Source organism: Pezoporus flaviventris, unplaced genomic scaffold (assembly GCF_033815535.1).
Source record: "Pezoporus flaviventris isolate CSIRO_AGI_PZ_B2104156 unplaced genomic scaffold, CSIRO_AGI_Pfla_v1 ptg000030l, whole genome shotgun sequence".
NCBI classification, from domain to species: Eukaryota; Metazoa; Chordata; class Aves; order Psittaciformes; family Psittacidae; genus Pezoporus; species Pezoporus flaviventris.
Window position 1 is genome coordinate 1,666,017 of NW_026892578.1, and position 25,882 is coordinate 1,691,898.

A 25,882-nucleotide genomic window follows, 5' to 3' on the forward strand; every position below is an offset into this window, starting at 1 on the left:
ATACCAACATGAAGCAAGCAGTGACTGGGTGGAAGCTGATGAACTGGAAAGGCATAATAATTGGCAAGCCTGAACTTGAATGTTTTTCTACTACAGCTGCTCAGTCTGAAGACTCAGTAAACAAAGTATTAAAATGGTACTGTAAAAGACCCAACTTCTCATCCTAAGGTTGAGGTATTTCTTCCTTCACTTCTTTCAGAGAGCTCTTAAATCTTTCTAGGCATAGGTTACTCAAGGGGCTTTCAGAGGGTAACATCCTCATTCAAATGAGCTGGTTTCCACATGTCCAGATTTTCTGGACTCTGGAGCTAATTTTAAGTTGCCAACCCTATCAACAGCCACATGAGAGAGGATGCTTTTCTATGTCTCTCTCATCAGTAGCGTACCTGTATGCTGGAGTCCTGGACCAGGCAAAGCTGCTCCTGTATCTTCTGGAGCTCCTCCTGCTGCCACCGGATGTTGGCCTGCAGGATCCGGGTGCGCTGCTCTAGCTGGTCCTTGATGGTCTGGAACATGCTGAACTGTGCCGAGAACTAGAAAGAAAGAAGTGAGAGAAAAATCAGTCATTATAATACAAACAGATCTGAATAAACATTGTTTTATAAGAAGTTATTGTTTCTTCATTGTAAAGAACAGCCAAAGGAATAGATGTGTTTGTAACATACTAACATCTAGGCAGAGATAAATCTGTGTATTTTCAATTTTATGCACATATATATTAAATGTTAGAATGTTCTGCTTACAACTGACCCTGTTCTGTTAGGGAATTATCAGAAGGACTGTTTTTTGAGAGTATGCTACTTTAAAATATCAAGAACATCTTAACTGGAGAGCAAATCATAGAATTGTAGAATCAAAAAGGCTGGAAAAGACCTTTAAGATCACCAAGTCCAACCATTACCCCAGGACTGCCAAGACCACCACTAAACCATGTCACTGAGGGCCTCATCTAAATGTTTTTTGAACACTTCCAGGGATGGTGACTCCACCACTTCCCTGGGCAGCCTGTTCCAATGCCTGAACACCCTTTCAGTGAAGGAATTTTTCCTAATATTCAGTCTAAACCTCCCTGGCACGGCTTGAGGCCATTACTGCTTGTTGTATCGCTTGTTACTTGGGAGAAGAAACTATCCCCCACCTCACTAAAACCTCCTTTCAGGTAGTTGTAGAGAGCAATAAGGTTCCCCCCCCCGAGCCTTCTCTTCTCCAGACTAAATAACCCCAGTTCCCTCAGCCACTCTTCATAAGACTTCAGTGCATTATTTCTATTAGACTGTAGTTTGGAGCCCTTATGGCATAGCTGTATATTCTGGACATGTTTTACTTACACTTTCCTTTTTCCCCACTGAAATAGCAATGCTGCAATACTTTATTCTGCTGATGACTTACTGTAGCATCACGTAACAACTGATCACAATAAACAATTTCTAGATTTCTACAGCTGGGTAGTAGTCAATCTACAAAGGAATGCTCATTAAGCTATTTTTTTATGTGATGTAAAATGAATAGCTCAGCTCAGTGGGAGAAAGGCTGCTCTAAATAATAGTATAAAATGGAGATCAGTAATCAGCGTGAAGAAGAAAGTGCAGCCTTCAGTAGCAGCAGTACCTGCCACAACGGGGAATCATTCAAGAAGTGCGGAGGGGACTAACACAGCAATAAATTCTTAGTTTTATTTGGTGTTCTTGGGTATGATTCAAAGTCCACCAAAGTTAATTATTATTTTAATAGGTTTTGGAGTAGTTGCTTTGCATGAGCTCATATTCCAAAAGTAAAAAGCAGTCTTTGGAAAAATACAAAACACTTCAAAAGATCTGTGAGCTGTTCTGTAATTGAGGCACCCAAGACCTCTCTGAAAATATGTGGTGCTGTGAGGGTCCAGGCTAAAGAAAATGAATAATTTTGCTGTGACTTAAAAATGATGCTCCATTCCTTGGTTGTTCCAGTGGCCCTGCGCTAGCACCTTGCTGCTCCATGGAGGTGAACTGGCTTACAGCATTTCTGGCTTTTTCACCAGGAAAACAAAAACGGTAAGAAGAAGGGAATTACGGAGTACTCTAGTGCTAGTTAACGCTGTATGGTTAAATGAAATTTCTGGCTACTTAGAGAAATCTAAATGTGACTGATCTGATTTGTACAATGTCAAGTTAAATACTTGAAAGTACCTTCACATTCCCTCCAGCAAAGCTGAAATCTCCAATGGCCTTTAGGTGAGAAAGGGCAAGAACTTCAGAGGGTTTGTTTCTATTTACCAGGTGGAGAGCAGCTTTCCAGCATAGTCTGGGAGGTCACTGCACAAAGAGTGGTGGCAAGGTGGAAGGGAGTTTCATGGCCATCCTGGTTAGGGAGGAGAAAGGGCTGCTAAGGTGGCACGTGCAGTTGTGGCTAGGAGATGCCCTCAGAGCCCACTTCGGTGGCAGAGGTGTTTGCAAGTGCCTGCCGCTTGTGCCATCTGCCCAAGGAGATAATGTGAGCACTTCGCCTCTGGTGCTGTGATTCACATCACTTTTGCCTTCAAACAGCAGCAACAAACAGCAGCACTGTCATCTGCAACCCCATCCTCTCCCAGAGCAGAAAAATGGTGTCAAACCTCCTGAAGGGAAGTTTGTGTTACTTCTTTTTGATGTTAAAGGGGAGAAGTCAGAGCAGGGTCTCTCTCTTTCTAGTCCATTTATAAGGTATTAAACTCTGGAATGGATGAGTGGAAACCTGTGATGTTTGGGAACAAGGACAAGAGACCCAAAGGAGCAGCTGGTGCTGCTTGTTGTAGCGTGACTCTGTGTTTCTGAAGAATCCCAGGGACCCTGATTTTAGGAACGGTATGATGCTATGTAGCAACGTCTTGTTTAGATGAGGTGCAGCTAATTCCTGCCTTAACCTGACTGTATAGGAGGAATCTTTAAAAGGCAACCTAATTCTCCCTATATGACCTGTTAGTGAGGACTACTCTTAAGTCTTTAAAAAGGTCCTTATCAGAAAGGAATTAAAAGCAATTTTAGCCAAAAGCTTCATTTTATCTGCCTGGCTTGCTGACAGTAGATTTTTCATTACTGTGTGAACTCCTTGAAGGCACTTTGGGAGAGGAACCCAATTTTCTTCAATTAACAAATGTAAGGAATTTTATGACAGATAACTTTAAAATCATTTTATACTTCAATAAGAAACAAAATCCATTTCCAGATGTTAGTTTTGAATTTGAATTTGTCTTGCAAACTCGCACGCAAGAATAATTGCTGTGGATTTTACATTATTGTTCCTTCATTTTTTTTCAGCACCTTCTTACAATTAGCATATTCATGTAGTATTGTCTTTTTGTTCTCTTTTTCATGTGCTTTTTGTATTAGTACATTTAACAACAACAATTATTCAGTGAAAATATTAGAGTGAAAGCTGTTATGGAGGAAGACGAGGGACAAGGAGCTTTTTCTTTTGTTTTTTTCTCTTTCTCACACTAACCCCAAAACTTGTTGATAACTATGACTTGACCCCTGTGATTACAGAGCTTCTATTGTTTTTGTACAGTGACACACTAACAGAAATGGACCTGCACCACAGAGTGTTTATCTCAAGAGCATTAACTGCTCTACTAATTAGGGGCGAAATCTGTAATTGTGTAATAAATTAAAAGAGCTTAACTCAGAATGTTCCACAGAAAACACCGCACAGCTTTAACTCTGCCATTGGCATCAGATGATGTTGCTCTTTGTCTCACTTAGGCATTTACAAACATTCATAGGATCCTCAGAGAAGTGTGTTATACAAGGAAAAGTGCCAGCTTTCCAAACACTGAAGACTAAACCTGTGATATATCTATAATCCCACCAGTTTAATCAAGATCTGTTAACACAGACAAAAAAACTCCTCAGCAGTAATTCTAGTCTGGTTTCTTAGGTAGCTGGGCAAAGAAAAGAGACCCTATTTACTTTTTCTTAGCTCAGTTTCCTTTAAAACTTTCTTTTCTGCCTACTGTCCAAATTTCAGTCCTTCTGGCCAGTGCTGGGGACATGGAACAGAATTGTCAGCTCAAAAATACCAGGTTGCTGGAATTTCATGAAAGCTTTAGCTGAGCAAAGGAGAGAGGGATCCAGTCATCCCTTCCTCCTTCAGGAAAGGCTGGGTCCATGCACCAGCTTTGGAAGGCGCAGCCCCTAGGAAAGCGGTTTTGATTAGTTTTGCAGTTCACTGAACAACATGTTCGTACTTTCTGTCTTCTGAATAACACCTGCACAATCCCTAACGGATTATTAGTGCTAATTATTATTCAGTCATCAACATCCGCTGTGTTGTAGGGGATTTTAATTTAGTACAATGAGGAAGGCAAACAAACAAATATTCTAATAGGGAACACTTGGTTTAACGTAAACCATTTACATTCAGGCAACATCCAGTACTGTGCTGTCTGTTCCTTCAAACAAGCAAGGCAGAAGCTAAAACTGCATTTCAGCGGAGACAAAAACCATCACAGCCTTTGCTCAAAATAAAAGTAATCAAAGTTCAACCAGATGGTGCCTGAGGCAGATGCATGAGATGTGGATGCTTAAAATGTCCTTCCCCACACTGCTGCCCTGTAGCTGAATGCTAGCCAAAAGGACACCCATCAGAGTGTCCCCAGCCCCCTGCATGGCCAGGCTCAGCACACTGCCTTTCAGCTCCTGACTTCAGTCACCTTCAACTGAGGGCAAGTGGCAGAAAGGCAGTGGGGAGCAGCCTGCATAGCTCATCCTCCTGGGTTGGCAGCAGGGTACCCTGCTACAGGCACTGCAGGCACCTTGTCCTTTAAATGATGGATTATCTTGCTGTAGGCTGACATGTTTATTATTTTAAGGTGGGAAGTACAGAATAGTCTCGTAATTTTCACTATATTTCATGAAAATCACCTAAGAGCATATAGATTTGGTACTTTTCCCTGGAGCACCACTATGGAATGTGAGCATCAGCAACCTGAGCTGCAACGGCCTGGTGTTGATACCCTGCCCCACATCAAGCTCCATCTTGAGCTTTGCCAGGAGCATTGCTGTGACTTTGCTGCCAGTCAAGAAGAGGGCTGCCAGAGGGCTGCTTTCTTTCATCAAGATTTAGCTGGCCCAAGGAGGTTTAACCAGTGCCCATGCATCTGGATGGTGCTTCAGTTCGGTGGAAAAGAAATGGAGCTGGAGTGCCATAAGAGTGTTTTACTGGGAAAAGGCAAGGCAGCAAAGCTCTCAGTAAACGATTGGAAAGCATCTTTTCACAAAAAGCTTTGATGGAGAAGAAAGGGAGGTAGAAAAACGTCAAACAAAACATGCACAGGTTTATAATAAATAAACTAATTGATGTTTGGAAGTGCATTAATGAATAACTGAGAGAAATATCTGTAAAAGAAAATGAATGCTCAGAGCAGATAATTGATATGCTGTTTCTTTGCTGCATGCTGGTGTGGAGTCGTGAAAAGAATATTAAACATGGAAGATAAATGAGGATTTGTTATTTTAAATCAGGGATCCTCAGGACTTTGAATATTTTATATGCTACAGAAGAAACTCTGGGATATTTTGAGGGAATATAGCGTAACAATGGTAGAAACAGCTCAGGTCCAGGAATATTGTGCTATACCTAAAATCAAAGGATGATGGCCTGTATCATCATGGCATGGCCACAGGAGAGAAACAATGTGATGGGAGCATGGTACTCAAAATGCTTCTTCAAAATGCACTGCAAATGAAACACTGAGGAGGCTTTTGGGGCCATTGCCCGCTTTTGAGATATGGGTTAATTGATTTCACTGGAGGAATCTGTCTTCAGTGGCATCTTCACCATTACTGGCACACTCACAAAATGGGTTTTGTTAAGCTCACATGTCCTTTACTGCTGGTTAGTTCTGCATCAGCACAGCCAAACAGGTGTTTTTAGGGGAACTGAGTACTTTTGTTAGGTTTTTGTCTGTGACTTTGATTTTGATGGAACCTGATTCTGTAGAAGCAAAATTGAAAACTCTTTTTCCATCTGCTTTTTGTCTTTCCAGGAAACAGATGCGTGTGTGTACTTGAACCTACATGTACCTGGGCTTCTCCTGTAAATGCCAGTACACATATGTTAAAACACACAAGTGTAAAATTCAGATTACTTCCCCACAATGTTTTATGCGTTTGAGAGCTGGTGGGTTTGGGGATTTCAGGTACTAAAGAGGTAACCTAAAAGCCCCAAAAGAAGATAATATCAGGAGATAAGCAAGTGACCTATTCCACTTCCAAATCCCCAACTAACCTGTGCCAGAGGTGCAGGCTGATTTTGCAGAGTTGCTTGAGGCAGCAACTGCTGTGGGAGAAGCTCACGTGAAGGCTGAGAAGGCAAAGAAACCTAGATTAAAACAAAACAAACCAAAACTTATTTACAAGTTTGGCTCCTTTAAATTTTAGGTTTCTTTTATTGCCATGGCTTTTGTGTAAGTTGTTTTTAACCACTAAGCTGCATATGTGTCACAAGCTTTACACTGTCTGCCTATTTTGACGGCTCTTTGTGAAGTTACCTGAAGAGCAGTAGGTTGACTGAGTCTGTGCACAGATAAATCCTGCTGAGCACTCGGTGTTCTTGGCAAGGGAGTGTTAGGCTCTGCAATCAGCTTTGTTGGTGTAGCTGCAAGAAAAGTACCAGTGAGATTTCACACGCTGGAAATCATCCCCGTTTGAAGTGTGTATTACAGTGAGACCTGGCTAGGAATGATTACGGCCTTGCTAAATTCCAGTAGGAGTCAAGGCTGTTCTTGTTGACTTCAATGGCAGTAAAATTAAACCGATAAGGAGGGTCTGGGCAAAGATAAAAGTAAATGAGACAGATTAGGATTTTGTGCTCCAATGAACAGAGCAAAAGGAACCAAGAACTGTGCTAAAACAGCTGGAACTCCCTTCAAATAGCTCAAATAACTGTAAATTTAGGTTAGCTCATTGACTTTTCTTCCAGACCAGGGAGCAGAAAGAGTGCATAAGGTGTGCCCAAGTCAATTCTGGAACATCCTGAATCTTGGCCAGAAGAAAATCACTGTTATTACTCATGTAAGTCTAGAAGGGTCTCATATTGCTTATACTGATGTCCTCAAATCTGAAGACAGAAGCTCTCATTTTCATAACAGGTTGAAACAGCAGGTTTCACAGCTAGTCCCTCTATTCATTTTCTGGTGTATAGGTGGTTGCACTAGAACCTTACCTCTTGTATGTTAGCATTTCAGATTATGCACTTCACTGTGAGTGATAAACACATATCATCGATACCTCATCACTAACTGTTAAATCAGAGGCTGTGGTATATATGCACACATTCTGTAACTTGGCTAAATTAAAAATACTGCAATAACACAGGAATGCCACTCACATGCTGGGTCTGACTTGGGCGTGTGGGAAGATTTTGGTGAGCTCCTGGATGATACTGAAGGTGTCCGACTAGCACTGAGGATTGAGGCACCAATATCAAGTGCATTAAAGTGCTGTTCAGGATCCAAGCAGGTGCCACTGTCCTAAAAAAAACAAACCAAAACAAGAAGAGGGAATAGCTATTGCATCTGTCAGGGTAAAAACATTCTGAAATGCATCTAGCAATGGTTGGACACCCAGTTATTTGGCTGTCCTAAAATAAGGTGAGCAGAACTAATCCCAGGTAGGCCAGCAGAAGACCTGGGCACAAGTGTCAATCTCCCATCTAACAAATGCATTTTACAAAGAACTGTCACTGAAATGGAAATAAATAGCAAGCTACTGCCATAGTAATTTTGTGCCTTCAGATGTGTTTCTGAATCTTTTGTGTTCAGTTGGACGCAACAGCAACTGCAACCTCTGTGGGACGCTCAGCCATGCACTGAGGAGGAGCTTTTCTTTCTTCCCTTGTCAGACAACTGTGATGTAGCTAAGAAGGCTGATTGCAAAAATATGCTCAAGTGAATTGAAATGGTAGTATCTTGCCAAGGAAAGGTGGAGATATCTTACATTGTCCCTGCCCATGTTCCACTTAATCTATGGCTGCTACTGATCTCCAGGCTTATCCTTTCACGAATTTACACAACCTATGTTAAAATTATTCAAATGAGTAATGAATTCTGAAGTTGAGGGAATCCATCCAGAAAGACAATGCTGGAGTCTTCAGTGACGTTAACACAGGAACAAATTCTGATTACTACATATATTCATGAAAAAAGCTTTTCTCGTTGTACCTTTAGTGCTGAGGACACAACCTCTGAGGACACTTCTTCCAAGCCCATCTCCTGTCTTCTCTCCACCCGAACATCTGCATAACTGAATGGAAAATATAATTCTGTGTATGAACATGGTATTGCCATATTTCACTAAATGTACTTTAAGCAAGCAGAGGAACAAATTACTGTAACATTTTACAAGTTAAATGAACAGCTGAAAAATCACTTAAGTCAAATGCGACTGAATAACACTAGAGAGACTGTTTCAATTTGCAGTTTTTGCTCTGTTCCTATCTATCTTGTTGAAGTCAAGAGGTATATTAAAGAAGTATATATAAAGGTCAAGTTCACATCTTACAAGCACTTTATGACTTCACTGGAAAGCTTCCACACACCTCTTTAAAAACAGCATGAGGATTAGAGGAAGTGAATAGTTAAGGGATCTGTCTATTCTTTATTTTTGCACAAAATGGAAAAATGCAACAGTGAATCTGCCCCTAAATTAATGATTGACATAGCAAGCTTATCATAAGGTAAGGTTTCATAGAATCATAGAATCACCAAATGGTTTGGGTTGGAGCAGACCTTAAAGATCATTTAGCTCCAAACCCCTGCCACCAGCAGGGACACCTTCCACTAGACCAGGTTGCTCAAAGCCCCATCCAACCTGGCCTTGAAACACTGCCATGGATGGGACAGCCACAACTTCCCTGGGCAACCTGTTCAGTGTCTCACCAGCCTCACAGTGAAGAGCTTCTTCCTAATATCTAATCTAAATCTGCCATCTTTCGGCTTAAAGCCATTCCCCTTGTCCTGTCACTACACGTTTATTCTGATCCGTTTTCTATAATGAATTTATTTCCTTCAGAAAGCTCAGGTTTAATTTTTTGTTATGTAAAACATGATTTTTTAAGATAAAGTGTTGGCAGTCATGAGGATATCTTTATCTTACTGTCCTTTATGTCCATGCTGGTTGATACGATTTTCCATACCTTACCACCATGTGTGTGCAGACAATGAACTCTGGCTTGGAGTTCCACTGGTGGTAGGTGATATAGTAATGGGTCTGGAGCCAGATCCACTGCTGTCCTTTGGTCAGAAACCGATAGCAGCAAGACTTCCCCTTTCCAAACTGCATCACTGTCAGCAGAAAACACACACGGCTTGTAGCACAATTTCTGATGTGAAAATGGCAAGAAATGAGAAAAAAGTGACAAAAGTATCTGTGACCCCATTGATTTCCAGGGGAGACAGGAGTTGAAGCACCTTTCGAGGGAGCAGTCCTGTCAGTCTTAATGATAGAGCAAAAGTCAGAAAGATCAGTAGGTATCTTCTTTGACTCTTTGAATGGTACATTCCTATTCAGTACAATTAACATTAAATTTGGACACTAATGCATTAACATCAGTTACGGTTTAAACATAGATCTTACTCTGGTTTACGTGCTGATCACATACTGCTTAATTAGGCATCTGGGATTAATTTCTAAGAGTGATCATCTTAAATTCTATATCAGAAAAGTACAGGATAAAGATGCTTGAAAAGATGAGCATTGTGTGCAGATGGATTCAGAACGAAGTGAATATAGGAGATAACACTGCAAAGACAAAAGTCATTTGAAATTAAAATTCCCAGACTGACAGGAATTCAAACTGCAGTAAACTGGGGAGTATAGGAGGCTTTAAAAATTCCCCCATAAAGTTAATCTTTGCTTTTTTTCCCCCAGTGATGTTAAGGATTTCCCAAACAAGCACATATTCAGCCTCTCTATATTTTAATCTCAACATACAAAAACTAATGTTGACGGGATGTTTTCAGGACACTCAGAGGCAGTAAGTTGAGATGGTACAGCCAGTTCTATAAGTAAATGTTTGAAAAGCATTGCTTCAATTTCTTTACTTAGTGAAAGAGTTTTTCAATTAAATCTTAATAGACTATATTCAATTATCACAGGTATCCTAAATATGTGGTGAACAATATTAGGGTAAATAATCTGTGAGAGTTTTACAAAACACAATCTTTTCTGAGTTTGCTTGAACCATTCCTGCATATTCGTTACTAACAGAGCGGGGTCTAATTTGGCGTATTTTATCAATTCAGTGAGTTTTGTTGACTACTTTGGGAGGGTAAAATTGTATTTTTCAGAGCTTGATAAGTCTGGCCCAGCTGGTGATCAAGCTGCAGTGCCTCCAATCTGCTACAGCTCTTGCTAAGACATACAGGTGCGAGGGAAGGGTCAAACCTCTCCTTCCAAGTTTAAACCAATTTTAACTGAAATTTCATTTCACTGAAAAGAGCTGTCCCAGTGACTCCACAGGAACCTGGGCCATGCGATACTTACAGTGTTCATGGCACCTTGCTAGCAGCTCTAGGTCATCTATATGGTAATAGTCGTAGCCAGAAGTACCCAGCACTTCAAAAGGCAAGTATCCTATAATCGGCGGTGCTCTGCGGTTAGGCACAGTATAAGTGAATTCATAAACCACAAAACAAGCAGTTCTGCATGTTGACATAGATATGCAAAAAGCCCAGATCTGCTCTTGCTTATCAGTGTATAGTTATCCACCCCAGGGGAACGGGTCCGGACTTGCCCTTCCCTGTGCCTGGGCTGCCCAGCTGGGCATGGTAGTGCCAGCAGGCACCATCCTCCCAGGACAAGGCTATGACAACCCCATATTTTCAGGGAGAATGTGTTTGCAGAAAGCAGCTCAGCTTCTCAGAGACCTTCACACAGGAGGAACCTGCTGTGAGGGAGACATTCCCTGGCTGCTCCTTGGTCAGGGGCTCTGCTGCGGCTCCCACAGTCTCTGCACAGCGGAAAACATATGGCAAGGTGATAGTAAGCCATCGTCTGCTGGGACTACTGGGGGTCGGAGGGGAGATCATCTGTGCTGCTTCCCTCTGGGTGCCTGCAGAGCTTGTCCATGGCATGCTGAGGCAGTTGATTTGTACATTTGCCAGCACAGTTGCCTCGGGCCAGCACAGACTTTCCGTCCGTAACTCAGTGGGAACTGCACACACAGAATAAATGGCTGGATTTGGAAAGAATGGTTTCTGCAGCTGTAAAACAATTGGATCATTTTTCCATGTGACAGACTCTGGTCCATTGATAATTTTAAAGGAAATGAGAACACGCTAATCACAAATTTGGCCTGAGAAACAGAGTAGTTTTGGTTTAAAAGACTGATAAAAACAAATGCAAAACTAAATGTAAAACAGTAAGCATCAGCTTTTGTAGGAATTTCAGTGGCAGCCCTCCTGCTCATGCGATTTAGATGTGAAATGGAACACTATTTGAGAGAATTGCACTTATGAAAACAACAGCAGACAAGAGTCAAACGCAACCAGGAGTGTTCTTGCCACCAACCTGTGATCCAGGAACAAGAATTTCCACTCCAGGCTGTGTCGTGATGTGAATTCCTCTAGAGGTTCTTCCACGATGCACATTTCCTGTGTGGTAAAGAGCTGACTTAGAGTTCTGCTTCATCTAGCTTTTGTTAGCTATAAAGACATAGTGCATAAGAGGAGAAAACAGAGAATTTGCACATTTTCTGGCAACTCCAAAGAGCAATCTATTGTATTTATCAATGCCAACATTTTTGCAGGAGTTGGGAAGAAGAACTTGTGATGCACGTGGACTTAAGAGCTGAGACTGTTGTTCAGGGAGCCAAAGTTTTCATGGTTTTGCAGGAGTGCCTGGGGCGTGACGGCTGTGCTGCCAACAGCCCCAAGGAGCAATGCCGTTTTCCAGCATCCAGCCTGTGCTTGGTCCCATTTGGGTTTGTCACGACTTCCCTTGCTGTCTTTGTGTTACTAAAGATACCTACCACCTTTGCCCAGTCCTTTTGGATGTCTGCTCTCCGAGCCCTATTTGAGAAAGGGGGACACTCTGCTTCCTACACAGCAGCCAAAGAGGAGTACGTGCATTTTCAGGCAGGCAGCCTGCATGGATCCTGTCAGACAGGGGAAAGGTAGTGGTTTTGCCTTGTACTTTACTCCAGTGAAGTGAAGAAGCTGGCCCTTAAGGCTCAGAAGCCCTTAGCACTTCCGATAATGATAATTAATAAGTGCATAAAAGGAGGCAGGGCACAGGGCTGCCTGTGAGGCAGGACGTCCTTGCCCCAGAGGGATAAGATAAGGAGGCAGTCATAGGTGATTAGTTGTTGGGTGGAGATAGGAAGGGGAGGAAGGATGGCACCATGGTGCACACTCATGCATGGGCTGGGGCCTGCTGCGTGCCCCAGATCCCCTCTGCCAACATCTCTTCTCCCATTGGCAGTTTGCAGGGGCACCTCCAGCTCCACAATCTGCCTGGAGTCAAGCTGGAGGCCCCTGGCCTGGTACTTCCCAGCATCAGCACTCAGGATTTAGTGGCATCCAGGGTTACTGTGTCCCCTATGTCTCTCTTGCAGGAGGGTCTCCATCATCATTATAAGTACAGCCTGCCCGCTGGCCCCCAATGTGCCTGTCTTCCTGCTCCCTGGTGCCACATTCTCCTGTGGTGTGGGCTCAGTGACACCCACCCATGCCTCCACTGCCACTTCTGTCTCTGCTGTCCCTCTATGAGAGGGAAGTCATACAGACCACCTCTTGGGACCAGAGGACAAGCTGGGACATGCTGCTTTCAAGTGTTTCTTTGATACATGTCAATGCTTACAAAGTTGGTTAAAGTTGCTGGCTGTACAGAGGCAACAGGCTTCAGGCATACCTTAAATTCCTCTCTTCCCCATCTACAGTTTATGCCAAAATACATGCTGATGGCAATAATATACCCTGAAATTCAACGTGCGACATGGAAACATTTCTCTGTGCAACAAACACAGTAATTCTGCCTTTGTTAGCCAGTCAGATATATATTTTGGCCTTCACTTTTGAGAAGAAGTCACTCAGGTGAAATGAAGCAATCAGTGTCTAGGATTCTGTGGCAGCTAACACCTTCTCCAGGTTCTTCTCCTCCCTAGCATTGGGCAGCTCATTGCCATGTGCAGTCCATTTAGTTTCCCTGTTTAATTTGAGATCTTAGTTACCCAAAGACAAGGGAATTTGCTTTCAGCGTTCCCGGACAACCTTAACTCCAGCCCCTCGTACTAATATGATTACTGTGGTTAAGATTATGGGAAGTGTTCTTACTCACACAGAAGAGACTCTGCTGGGGCCCCCCAGTAGCCTGCTGGGGCCATGAATCACTCAAGAGTGCCCTGCAAGTCCCAGAGCAGAAAGCAGTAATGAAGAAGCCAATTTCAAAGTGACTGTGCAATTCCTAATGCAAGGAGGGTTTCCATCTCCCTGGCAAGGGGAGGAGAAGTGACACCGCTTCTGCAGATCCTGGCTCACACTGATAATCCTCTTCACTGGATTTCTGTGCATGAAATGTGATATCTGTAATCCATTCAATTAGCAAAGCTAAGAACTTTGCATGTCACTTCATCTGAAAGCGTTTTGAGAAGTTCTGAAATGAATGCGACCCAAGGTATGCACTTACCTTTAGAAACTGAGGTGTTGCCAGACGAACAGTCGCAACGAAGCAGATCTGCTTTCCAGGGGATGTTCTGTAAGCCCTTGGGACAGCCTCATCAAAGCCATTGCAAGTGGAGTTAGGCACTAGGTAGAGAAAAAAACAGGACACAAAGTCATTCCTCATACAAGATTTGCTCTTCCTATTTTGCACACATGAAGTGTACTAGTATTAATTTTATTCAGAGAAGTGCTCTAAAAGCTTTTAAAGCTGATATGCATATATTTAAATCCAAGTCAGTCATGTTATGCAGAAAGACATCAGAGCTTAACTTCAAGTATGAATCTTATAGGTTAATCCTGATAAAAATAAGGCCAAACAGTATTAAAGAGCATAAACCAGCTTTCTGGAAAGAAAACCCATGCATCCAATTGCTCTCTTTCACCACCAAGAAAAAAATATATGCTGCAGCATGCCTAGTGCCCTGACTTCCATGAAGCAGTGGGAAAAAGCATCGGCAGGGGAAGTAGCTGAAGAGAGAACATCATCAGTGGCAGAACACCAGGGCCCACCACCAGTGAGGCTCCATTGAGCTAGCAATGAACTGCCCCCAGTGTGCACAAGTTCTCCTTGTTTGAATAAAAGCGACCCTAAAAAGGACCCCATGCGTGGCACAGGCTCCCAAGAGCTGGGCATTTCTGGTGACCATGCAGAGGGTCTGCTGTCTCCTGAAACACTGGGCAGAAGGAAAACCTGGATGTGATGTGGCAACAGATTTTGTATATTTTTTTTTATGTCTTTCATGATTTCACGTCTCTTGCCTTGCTCTGAGAACCCACTAGCACCTCCTGCCACAGAGATGCGCTGCCAAAAGAATGCGTTGCCTTAAGCTAGCCCACAGTCCCATGTTAGAATAACATAATGGAAATTCTTCCTCCAAATTTGAGCTGTTTAGAGATGGTAATCCTACTTTCACAGCAGTGAAAGAAAACTCTGTGCTAAGCTACAGTGGGAACTGGGCTGGTCCCACAAGCTCTTGCCCTGTGCAGCTGACTATCTCCTGTGGGGGCAGAGAAAGTCCCATTTAGCAGCTGGAGTTCACCAATATGAGTTAATCTAATGCTAAAAGGGATAAATGCTAATATTCTTTACTGTTAGGTCCCTATATCCAATTTTGTGAAGTTTCCTACAGTTTGTCTCTTCGGCACAGGATAAAGCAAGGTGAAGCAAGACCATTCCTGTGAAAATGAAGAGCTTTCTATTTATCTGTGGGGGAGATAACTAGCAATTTTATTCTGGGGTGCTTCTGCACTAGGCTTAGCTCAGTAGCATAAACTGTAGAGATTGAAGAAGTTTCAATTTACACATGTGTTTTTGGAACACAGTTCAACCTATTAAAAGCCTTAGAATAATGGTACAAAAGAGTAACTGATGACAACGATAACAGGGTATGAGACAGAAAAAGTAAGTACTCTGAGGAGAATTCACACCTGTTATTAACCGGTTTAGGCCACTGTGTGCACAATATATATTGTGCCAAAAAGGGGAAGAAATATTCCTCATTTGAGAAGCACAGATGTGCACATCCACAGACATTACAGCTCTCTCTTGCAGTTGAGTCTGGAGGGCATGGCTGACTGGATATTGAGATAAAAAATATGGGCAAAATCCTCCTCCTTACACCAGCTAAGCGCACTTGCTCTGGGGACTTCCTAGGAATATCTGTTCCTGTACTGCTCCTGGGGTTATGTACATGTATGAGGGCTTCTATGGGATTATTAATACAAGAGATGGTAAAAAATGTAGAAAGAGTTAGGAGCTACAGGGAACAGGAGAAGCCCGAGTCAAGAGTTATTGGTTCATCTCTGATGTGATTATTTTGTGCAAGTCTGTCACTTTTCATAGTCAGACCTGTTTAAAAATTAATGTGATTGCTATAAACCCACATTAAGGGCATTGTAAAAAGTTACTTCCAAGCTTCCAGTGAAGTATGTTGTCATATTTAAAATCAATGGGGTTTCTCTCTGCAATAGCCAAGTTCAGTCACAAATGCTTTTGTATCTTAGAGCCCAGCAGACTGCGCTCTAAGATATGAAAACAAGGTAAGTACATTCCACCTGCAAACCACAGGTATGACAAGTTAACCTAGTTAGTGAACCCATGGGCTTGCAAGTGACACCAGTTGCAGAAGAAAGTGAAGACAGAGTGGAGGCCAAGTCACATCAAAGAGAGCAGATGGCTTTTCTGCGTTAGCTGTTTCATACAAACAGCCATGGGCCTGAGATGTATTCCCAGAAGAGAGCAGAATACATCCCTGAATATGGCATTTACAAAATAGGGTTATATTTCCAAGAGGTAAAAGCAATACTAAAAGGGTTATGTAATAATTAAATAATTATTGTCTAGGAAAATTATGTAGTAAATAATTTATTTTGGATGAATTTCTATTCTGGATTTCACCCAAAATGTTTGGGAATCTTGAACTTAAGTGTCAGTGAATGAATAAGCCCCAGGAGATGAGACAGAGCTGGCCTGGCTGAAAGTCATCCATCCCGACTTTGAACAAGTACTGTGCCGTCTCCATGTTCAGATGCCTTTGACAAATTCAGAGCATTAAAAGCCTCAGTGATGCAGGCAGATAGCCACCACCTTGCAGTGTACCTCTCCATCTGAAAATAACAATTACAGTAACTGAAAGAAGAAAAAAATCCCTGACATTTGTTTCTGCATTACTTGGCTGCCTGATTTATTTTGTTGGTATCTGTTCTTTCCACAGCTCTATCTGCACAGCCTGTTTTGCTCTGCCCTTGCACCTGATGAACAAATTTCAACCTTTTTTGTTGATAAATTTTAAAGTGTAGTTAAATAAAGAGATCATTACATCATAAATTAAAAAAAATCAAGCATGCCTTCTGAAAAATCATACTTTGTAATTCTCCAAGTCTCTTTAAAAGAAAACACACAACATCTTGAAGTAGCAAAGTTCAGCAGCAAACTTTCTGAGAGCACCACAGAAAATCAGTGGAATGGAAAATATAGGATGAAGTCTGAGGATATGATGATGTTAACATTTATATGTCAAATACAGGTCTCAGAATGCTTTTGTCAGAAAGTGACTGATGAAATCTTAAGCTAGCTATAAACAAGTGGGCTTGGCTAAATGAGGACATGTGTGCTTCACGATTAAATGATCTAGACAAAATACCTTGAGTAGGGAATTAGAAGGTTGTGTGACAAAGCTAAATACATAACCAGAAAGATGAAACAGTTGTCTCATATATATCAGTTAGCTGATGCTCCTTACCATGAATTTTAATAGTTTTTGCAATTAGCTATCAGACCTGCTGCTCTTAGAGCTACCACGAAATACTTTTGCAGAAGTATTAAATTACTTGCAAATACCATATAAGAAGATAGGAAGAAACTGACTTGTCTATATACAGGGTGGGGTTTTTTTGTTGTTATTTGGTTTTGGGTTTTTCTCAGAAAAGACCAGAACACTAAGGACAAGACAACAATAAGTAATATATATAAGGAACCAAGCCCTTAACTACCACAGCTGAAAAGATTTTCATCCTTAGGGATACAAATCGTGCCGCATGAAATTAATGAAAACATCTTTAAAATCCCCCAGATGCCACATTATTCAGTTAATAGTAGTACAGCAGTCAATTGCTTGGTCAGTCATCTTATTTTAACTTAGGTTGTTTAGAACATATTCTTTCCATAACAGCAAACCCTCTCATTTATGCCAGTTGAAAGAAGAAGCCCCTCCTTCCTGTTTTGTCAGTAGATGTTAATGTTTAAAGAACCAGCCAAAGTGACTGTCCAACAAACTGAGCAGTGATTTTAAAAAATGCAAGCCAAACAGACCAGAATAAAACCAAGATTGTTTCACATAAATACATTCAGACCACAGATAAACAGAATATTTAGCAATTAATATATATAATGAAGAAATCAAAAGTGCCAGCAGCAAGCCAGACTGCACTCAGTAGCATCAGATGAGTAACAGTGATGGTGTCCATACATCACTTGTCTACTTTGATCTACTCTCTCCTCTTTCCTCCTCCTGTTTCTCCCCTCGCCATCCTGTGCTGATATGGGTCAATTCTTTAGGACAGGAATAGTGCCTTTTTTCTTAAGTGCCCATGGAGAGCCCAACGTAAGCACTGCAGATTGATAGCCGCAGCTTCTACGATATTGTGAATAGCAAATAATAATTATGTGTGGCTGTTGGTTCTGATCAAAACATTCATTTCAGTTTGAGTTATTCTTATCAGATGTTTCTGCATATGCTGATGGAGGCTCAGGATCAATGTATCTTCTGTATAAATCTGCTTGTTTCTTTTAAAAAGGAATTCAGAATGAATTAATTTTTCTGAGAAAAGACTTTTTTCCCCTCAGCATGAAAATTTTCTAGATGGTTATTCTTATCTCTGATAAATGTATCAGCTAACAGTAGAGTATCTGCTATTATTAGCATCCAGTAACCAGATACTTCCTGAGTTTCCATGTAACTGGGAACAAAAATGTTCAATTTTAAATTCCACTATACTATTTAATGATATTGCTTGATCAGGAACTCTTTTCACGTAATGGTTATCTCCTCCTTCAAGAGGAAAACTTCAGGCATTTTGGATGAAAGGATGGATCTATCACTGTAAAGATGCTGGTGGTCCTTTTTTGTGCTGGTGAACACTTTGAAAGGCAGGACTCTGGCTCTGTCCCTTTCAGGAGTTTTTAAGCAAGTATGTCACCTCAGAAATAGAATACCAAAGCCAATATTTATTTCTATCATTATGAGAGATCTTTTTCTGTTTATAAACATACAAACAATTTTCACAGGAGGGATAAATCCAGCCCACCTTATCTTTTCTTATCAGAGTAAGCTATTAAGCAGCTTTGTAAAATAATCTATTCTCACTTAATTTGACATTTTATACTGTGAGCTATATATTTCTTGGATTGTTTTGAGGGTTGCCTTTATTACTTGCCCCCCCCCTTATCCCTCAGGCAAGACAGGATGGGAGCCACTGCATTATTCATAGGTGATGCTGACATGACTCTGTCCCTTATCAAGCACTACAGGTCAACACGTACAGTGATGGCACTTGGCTGCCTCAGATGTTTGCATACATTCATCTCTCCTGTTAAAATCTGGACTAAAGGACCAGAACCTGAAATACATAAAAATATTAGAAAGAGTCCCTATTTGCAAATAAACCCCCCAAAACTTTATGCTCTAAGAGCAAGTATGCATGTCTCACAGAAACAAAGAGGGAACTCCACTTTCCTGTTCTGAGTGGCCCATGGGCCACCTCCTCTCCTCTCAAGGGACCACCGATTCTTCATGTCAGGCTACCGTCCTGCTTTTCTCATTGAAGTTTAATTAATGATGATTATATAATCCTCCCAAATGCAAAATCAAATCTCCTGTATTTGATTTAGCACAGCCAGTGACTCATGCAGTCACTCCACATAGCTCACTTTGCTGTTTCTCCGGTCGGCTGTTCTTGCTTGGGCACACTAATTCAAGCAGGCTTTGCTCATGTGCAGGCGGCTCATGTCACATCCCTGGTGTAGATGCAGCAGCAGCAATGTCCTTGTAGCAGGGGTTACAGAGCACAGCTTCCCGCACACCATCCCTGGGACCACCCCAAGAGGGGACCCTCTTGCTAATCCTGGCATTGGGCTGTACAGCTCCTCTTGCCTCCAGCTATAGCTGAGCCCAGGAGCTCTAGGGACAGTGATCTTCCGAAAGACTGAACACATGCCGTCACCTATGTGAACTTTCCCAGGCAATTTCTGGGGCTGCACATGCATCTCCCTGCACCTTCTGGGATCTGGAAGATGCCAGTGACTGCTCCTCTCGGGGAGTAGCATGGGTATGATGTAAGTTATGCATGACCTAGCTCCCTGACAGCAGTCCTGGTGACAAGTCACCTTGGTAGGTATCAGGTATTTGTTCTACTTTAGCAGACAAAAAAAATCTCTTTGGCGTCTCAGTACAATGGCCTTTAAAGCTCCAGGGCTCCAACTAAAATTAGGGAGAGCAGCTAAGCCCCTAGCTGGCTTTCTAAGCCTCAGTCCTTCAAATTAATCCATTCAAACCCATCCCGATATGATGTTCTTGGCCATAAGGTACAATGCGATCAACGGAGAAAATATGAAGGAGAACAGGAGGGGGCAAGGTGACTGGGACTGCAGCATTCATGACCCCCTTCCCCCAGGCACCACCATTATAATATGAGCAATGAGAAATAGTAAAATGGGTCTAAAAAGATGATAATTCAAGGGAAATTATGGAAAAGGTTATGTGGAAGTAGAATAAAGCTAATGACATTTCTTTTAAAGAGGGCAAAAACGGACCTACCGGTTCTTCAACACATTAGTGAAAGTTAAGTGAGGTGTTAGGACTGTCACTGCCATGACCCTAAATTAATGAGAACAGAATAGTTAAGTATCCTGATGGGATACAGCCTGACAGGAATAAAAGAGTTTTCCCAGCCACAGAGGCTCTGGTGTCCCTGCAGCAGGAATGTACAGGCGGGACAGCCTCAGAGTACACTCAGCAAACCACTGGAAACAAAAGTAGGACTGGGTGGCTAAAAAGCAGAGATTTGTATTTAGAGAAGAACATCCTGTATCAGTCTCCCATGTGTAAAAACATGATCACACTTCCACTGCTGTGAAAAGCTACAGGGAAAAACATTCTTGAATACATTCATAAGGAACGTCTCCTGCTAATTAAGCTTAATTTGCAATTTCTGTCTTTCTCCCCCAGCTAACTCTTTTTTATCTTCAGCTTAGCCTCCTTCCTTCACAAACACCTCCAAAAAGCAGGATTTGGGGCCAGCTAATCCTACCCACATAGGAAGAGTGCTGCCCTGCAAGTGATACGTGTTTCCCCCACCACCCTTCCTACCGCTGTCTTTCTCACCCGCTTGGCCTCACACCTAGAGGTGGGATGGCTGGAGAAAGGGTATTTATTTCACGGAAGGAAGAAGAGAGACATTACTGGTAGGTCTGGGAGGTGCATTGGCTGGGGGGGGGGCAGTGCCTGATAACAGGGTGTCTTGGGATGTGAGGAGCAAGCAGAAGTGAGAACCCAGCCCATTGCTGCGCCCATGAGATGCTCAAAGATGTCTATGCTGCAAGTCCCCTTGCCAAAGCACAGCTCCTTGCCCTCGGGCCTGGGGCTGTAAGGCTGCCCAAGGGGCAGCTGCATTCATATGGTGCTCACTTGAGCTGATGCCCCCATGCCTTGCTCATGGTGCAGCTGGCTGATGCAAGAAGCCCAGTGAAGCTAAAAACATCCACTTCGGAGATTTGCACCCTCCTGTGGCTGCTCTCTCTGTCCTTGGCCCAAGGTTATCATCTCCCAGACAAACAGAGGTGACTGCTGTGACATCACGACTCTGGTGCACTTGCTTCCACCTTTACTGGGAGGTGCTTTTGTGGCTGCATTAGAAGCCAGGGCGCTGGGGGTCAGAGACAGAGGGGGCTATGGGGGCATCTCCCAGACAAGAGGGAGCAGTGCTGGGGATGCACTGATGAGCAAGTATTTCCACCTGGCTCTGTAATGAACTCAGGAATCTAAAGTCAGCATGGGCAAGCTACAGGGTTCTGCAATGGGGAAATGGGAATGGGGCCAGGAGGCACCATCTCACACAGCAGGGACAAGGGCTATCCTCTCCCTATTGAACAGAGGACCTGAATGCAGCAGAGATGGGAAGAAAGTAGAAGAGACAAAATAAGGTGGAATATTTAGGAAAAGGTGTCACAGAGGAAAAAAAAATGAAGCAGAAAGCATGTGTCTTATTTGAAAACTATAAGCTGGGGTCTTTGGAAAATGATTTGGTGTCTCCTGAAATCAGTATGTTCCCCTTTAATTTATATGCATCAAGCTAGGGAAGATACCTGTAATACAAGTTTATCTTTCTTCTGAGAAATAGCCACTCATACAAATGTTGGGATATGAAATCCTACCAGGTAAAAAGGCAATATTAAGGTCATGCCAAAATAAAAGGCTGAAAAATCCTTGAAGAAAATGGATCAGAAATTCCCCTGGTAGAAATGTATCCTTATGAGTCAGCACCTGAAAGCCAGTTTCTGCTCTAGAAAACAGAACAGCTTGGTGTGCGTGTCTGTCAGGCAGCCGCATTTCACTTCATTCAAACTAGAAAACATACGGGCAGTTACATTTCTTATTACAAATAAAGCTTCAAATCAGATGGCACCAAACAAGAAAGACATATCTCCATCCTGCACGTAGGTTTCTATTCTAGTCATGTGGAGCAAGAGCAGAAAGTTAAATGGGGACAGGGACTTATTTTGTCGCAGTGTGGAGTGTGTTTTTTGGAAAGCACGGTGGGGAATTTTTTTTGCTGAGGATGACCTATTTGGAACAATACCAGCAACTTTGGAAATGCCACTCTGGAGTTCAATCAGGCAAGTAACTAAAGCAAACTTGGGCAGGCAGGGGAAGGGAAAGTAATAAAAGGGTATTTTATTTCTGACACTAATGGCCATGCAGCAATCTGTTTGTTAGGGAATGGGCGAGGTGGAAATACGCCCTGCATCCCTTAGACCGGCCGTGGTGCACTAGCAACTGTGCTGACTGCATTTCTTTCCCTTTTTTTGTAGGTATTGGGTTCTGCAGTGCTGGAGAGGAATGTAAAATGGCATCTGGAGAAGGAGGTAGGTGGAAGGGTCCTCAGACACTCCGTTGCCAGTAGAAGGGGACCCCTCACCACAGTGTAGAGCTGTGCGTGCAGGCGCTCCATTACAATGTAGATTGCAGAGCAAGGTGAGAGGGCAGATTTGGCAGATTGTCAGTTCTGGCACAGAACTTGTGTTTAATGTAAGCCAGCAGATAAGGTAGCAAGCTTATTATTTAGTTAATAGGTAGAGTCTTAGCACACAGTATTAGTGAGTGCAAACACTCCTCTGAACCTGCCATTATTTGCAAACTTATGCAGAGTCAAAGGATCACTGCTAACAAGGGCAGTAACAAAAGCAACTAACACAGTTTCACTCTTCATAGGTACTTGTCCAGCTATTGCAAATCAGCAGCGAGATCCATGTGAAGCAAAATTTACCCCATAACATTAAAAATAGTCCTTTCAGTTAAAAGCCTGTCTTGTTCAATGGAGCAATACTGATATTTTATTTTACAGAGCTAAAGTAACATTTATACAACAATTAAAGCTTACCATTGCTGTAAGACCGAAAATTTCCTACAAATTTTATGTATTCATATGTTGGAAATTCCTTTGGGTTCAAACTTCCTCTCAGAAGATGACAATAAAACTCTAGTTCATTGTCAGCTGGATTGTTAAAAGAAGAAGAAGAAGAAATAAATATGCTATTTAAGCTAAACACAACCAATGGTGTCTTCCAACCCCAATCTTGCAACTGGCAGCACGACAGCAGCTTGTTACCACTCAGAGTCCTCTACACTATTGTGCTACATGCTATACATGGCAGGATTAGCGTCTACAAGGAATTACTTTGCAGGGGTGCAGGTTCTTCAGGGCTCTGCACAGGTCTGCCCACAGCTCAGGGACAGTCTTTGTGGATAACCTGCCCTTCTCTTACACCACCTCCACCACTGCCATAGCATTGGTGTAGCAAAGGAGAGAACCAGATCCTTCATTTATAGCATTTTTTTCTATTTAGGCTTCTCATGACTCACAGCTGCTCTACATCTTCTGTTGGAAAACTACGCCTAATTACCTCAAAATATCTATTAAATTAACTTTGGCATATTAGCGATCAGCTGCAGGTTTTGTATATACAGTAGATTAAGCAGCTGTACATCTTACATTACCATGTGTTTTCAGATTTCCTGTATCTTACCTCCTGAAGTGAACAGGGATGAGGCAAATAAAAGCATTTTTAAGAAAACCAAACTTTGTTTGAAAATAATTACAATGATTTTACCGATACTTTTCAACTGGAATGCAAACCAAAGGTATGCCACATTAGCATACCTCTAAACAGCACCTTACTCGAACAGACTGAAATATCAATTAAGATGTGATTCGTCTCACACGAACTCTCAGTTTCCATCAGCTAACCTATTTTCCTCAGCTGTCTCAAAAGATATGATATTCAATAATTAACCTAACTGCAAGTAGTCTTAGCCTAGTAAAATAAAGGTGATGAGTTTCATTTAAAAATAGAACCAAAGGGTCGTTCCAGGTGGCAAGATCTTTTTAAAAGGCTATGAACCTAAGTTTTATATTGCACATCACATAAGAAACTCTTTCTGAGAGAAAATTTTTATCCTGCCCCTGCTTTTTCATTTACTGGGAAAGATAAAATAAAACTTACTTTTTAGGTAGTCCGATGAGGCAGAATCCGTCATAAGCATACAAGAAGATAACATCTTATAAATTTCTGAATGTTCTTGTTCTGGGAGGAAATTTAGCAAGTTCTGATCCAAGACATCACACTGCAAAGAAAAAGGACCTTTGAGAAAAACAGAAATATCACAACGAGCAATGCTTGCAGAGATGCACAGCAATGTAGATATGAAGTGTCTGGCAGTTGACTGCAGCTTTCCCACTGATTTCCAGGGACTCCTGACAAAGTCTAAAACGGAGGAAACTGCTGGGCAAACAGAGCAGCCACTTCTCTGTGGGCCAGTTCTCAGCTTAATTCTCAGCACTCAGTGATGCTCCTCTAAAGTCTGTCAGAGACCATCAGGTGCATCAGGTATATCCATGCAATTAAATAATGAAACCTGGGAGTGAGCTGGAGAATGGGTGCCTGGCTCCCCATACTGCTCACTAGCTCCATGGACAGGCCTGTTGTGGATCCCTGAAGCTTGCACTCTCCATGGCAAACCCTGACTAGCAGGAGCAGTGGGGTCACTCTGGGCCACCAGACCTAAGAGCTGGATCAATTTCTGATCCAGTCCTTCCCTTAGGGAGCCCTCTCAGCTTCTGGGAAGTGCCCCTGAAGCAGCAGCCATTGGTGCCTGCTTCCAGCATCCTGGCAGGTGGGGGCAGGGAGAAGGAGACTCCTCACTCTGGACATTGCTTTGCAGCAGCAGTAATTTGTCCCCAGGGAGGGGGACTTCATGGTGCCATTGGCACAACCCCTCTGGCTAGCCATCAGCTGAATGCCTAGGTATCCCCAGCCCCATGGTTAGCTGGCATGAACCTGAACCCATCTGAAATCTATACTGAGATCTGGGAATGGAAAGAGGAGATGGGCTTCTGCAAAAGGCCATGACTGGCCCAGGGTGGAGAAGACAAAGAGTCTGTCACAGGGTTGCCAAGAGGAAGGTCTCACTGTGTCCAGCATGGTAACTAACCCAACGCTAGAAGAGCATATCTGGAAGGAAGTAGTAAGATAAAGTGACCCTCTAATAGCATTGACTTACATCCATCCCACTTATGACTACTTCAGGCTGAGCTGGCACATTGATGCAGCTTCATGTGTCATCAGAGAAGCTCCTATCAGACTGCACAGTCGTGTTGAAAATGTGTTAGCCCTGTATGAGACTGGCAAGTTATTAATCACAATAATTTACCTAGGTATTTATGTAAGATTGCACTTTGGTTTCCCTCTCCTTTCCACCATGCCTGCTGTTGAGTGGAATTCCTGTTTAGAGTTAACGAGATGTATCAAATATACTTTGAAAATCAGAGTGCTATGCTTTATATACTTACCTTGATGTGATATCACTTCAGATTATTCAGTTAAAAGTTTTTATTACATGTGCTTGTTACACTTGAATATTCCTTTTGTGAAGAATACTTGAAAATTATTGTGACTTTAGTGTATACCTTATTAATATGAATCCTACTGATATAGTATGTGATTAAGTTTATATATGTATGTATAAATATGTATAAATATACACACATAGGATCACAGAATGGTTTGGGTTGAAAGGAACCTTAAAGATCATCCAGTTCCAACCATCTTCCACTCAGTAGACCAGGTTGCTCAAAGCCCTCTCCAGCCTGGCCTTGAACTCTGCCAGGGATGGGGCAGCCACAGCTTGTCCGGGCAACCTGTGCCAGTGCCTCACCACCCGCACAGTGAAGAATTTTTTCCTAATATCTGATCAAAATCTACCCTGTGCTGCCGGCTTAAAGCCATTCCCCCTTCTCCTATCCCTACATGCTCTTCTAAAATGTCCCTCTCCAGACTGCTTGTAGGTCCCCTTTAGGCCTACCTTCAGTATGCCCACAGAAGTCCTTCTTCTCTTTAGAAAAGCAGATCTCATAAATTATATTTATGCAATC

General features: G+C 42.4%; 1 protein-coding gene across 7 annotated transcripts in view; it reads right to left on the bottom strand.

Annotated features, from left to right (window-relative positions):
• Nucleotides 1-25,882, bottom strand: part of NPAS2 (neuronal PAS domain protein 2) — a 104,692-nt gene that overhangs the window by 11,944 nt on the left and 66,866 nt on the right. For 5 of the 7 annotated variants that reach the window (XM_061459654.1, XM_061459658.1, XM_061459659.1 and 2 more), the window contains exons 6-16: nt 23,955-24,075; nt 22,832-22,945; nt 13,641-13,759; nt 11,526-11,608; nt 10,500-10,606; nt 9,151-9,298; nt 8,177-8,258; nt 7,345-7,486; nt 6,506-6,612; nt 6,244-6,336; nt 387-533 (exon numbers count right to left, since the gene is read on the bottom strand). In XM_061459654.1, the coding sequence (XP_061315638.1) occupies nt 387-533; nt 6,244-6,336; nt 6,506-6,612; nt 7,345-7,486; nt 8,177-8,258; nt 9,151-9,298; nt 10,500-10,606; nt 11,526-11,608; nt 13,641-13,759; nt 22,832-22,945; nt 23,955-24,075 (1,263 nt within the window). The remainder of the gene's footprint in view (nt 1-386; nt 534-6,243; nt 6,337-6,505; nt 6,613-7,344; nt 7,487-8,176; nt 8,259-9,150; nt 9,299-10,499; nt 10,607-11,525; nt 11,609-13,640; nt 13,760-22,831; nt 22,946-23,954; nt 24,076-25,882) is intronic. The other 2 variants (XM_061459655.1, XM_061459656.1) reach the window with 2 other exon arrangements.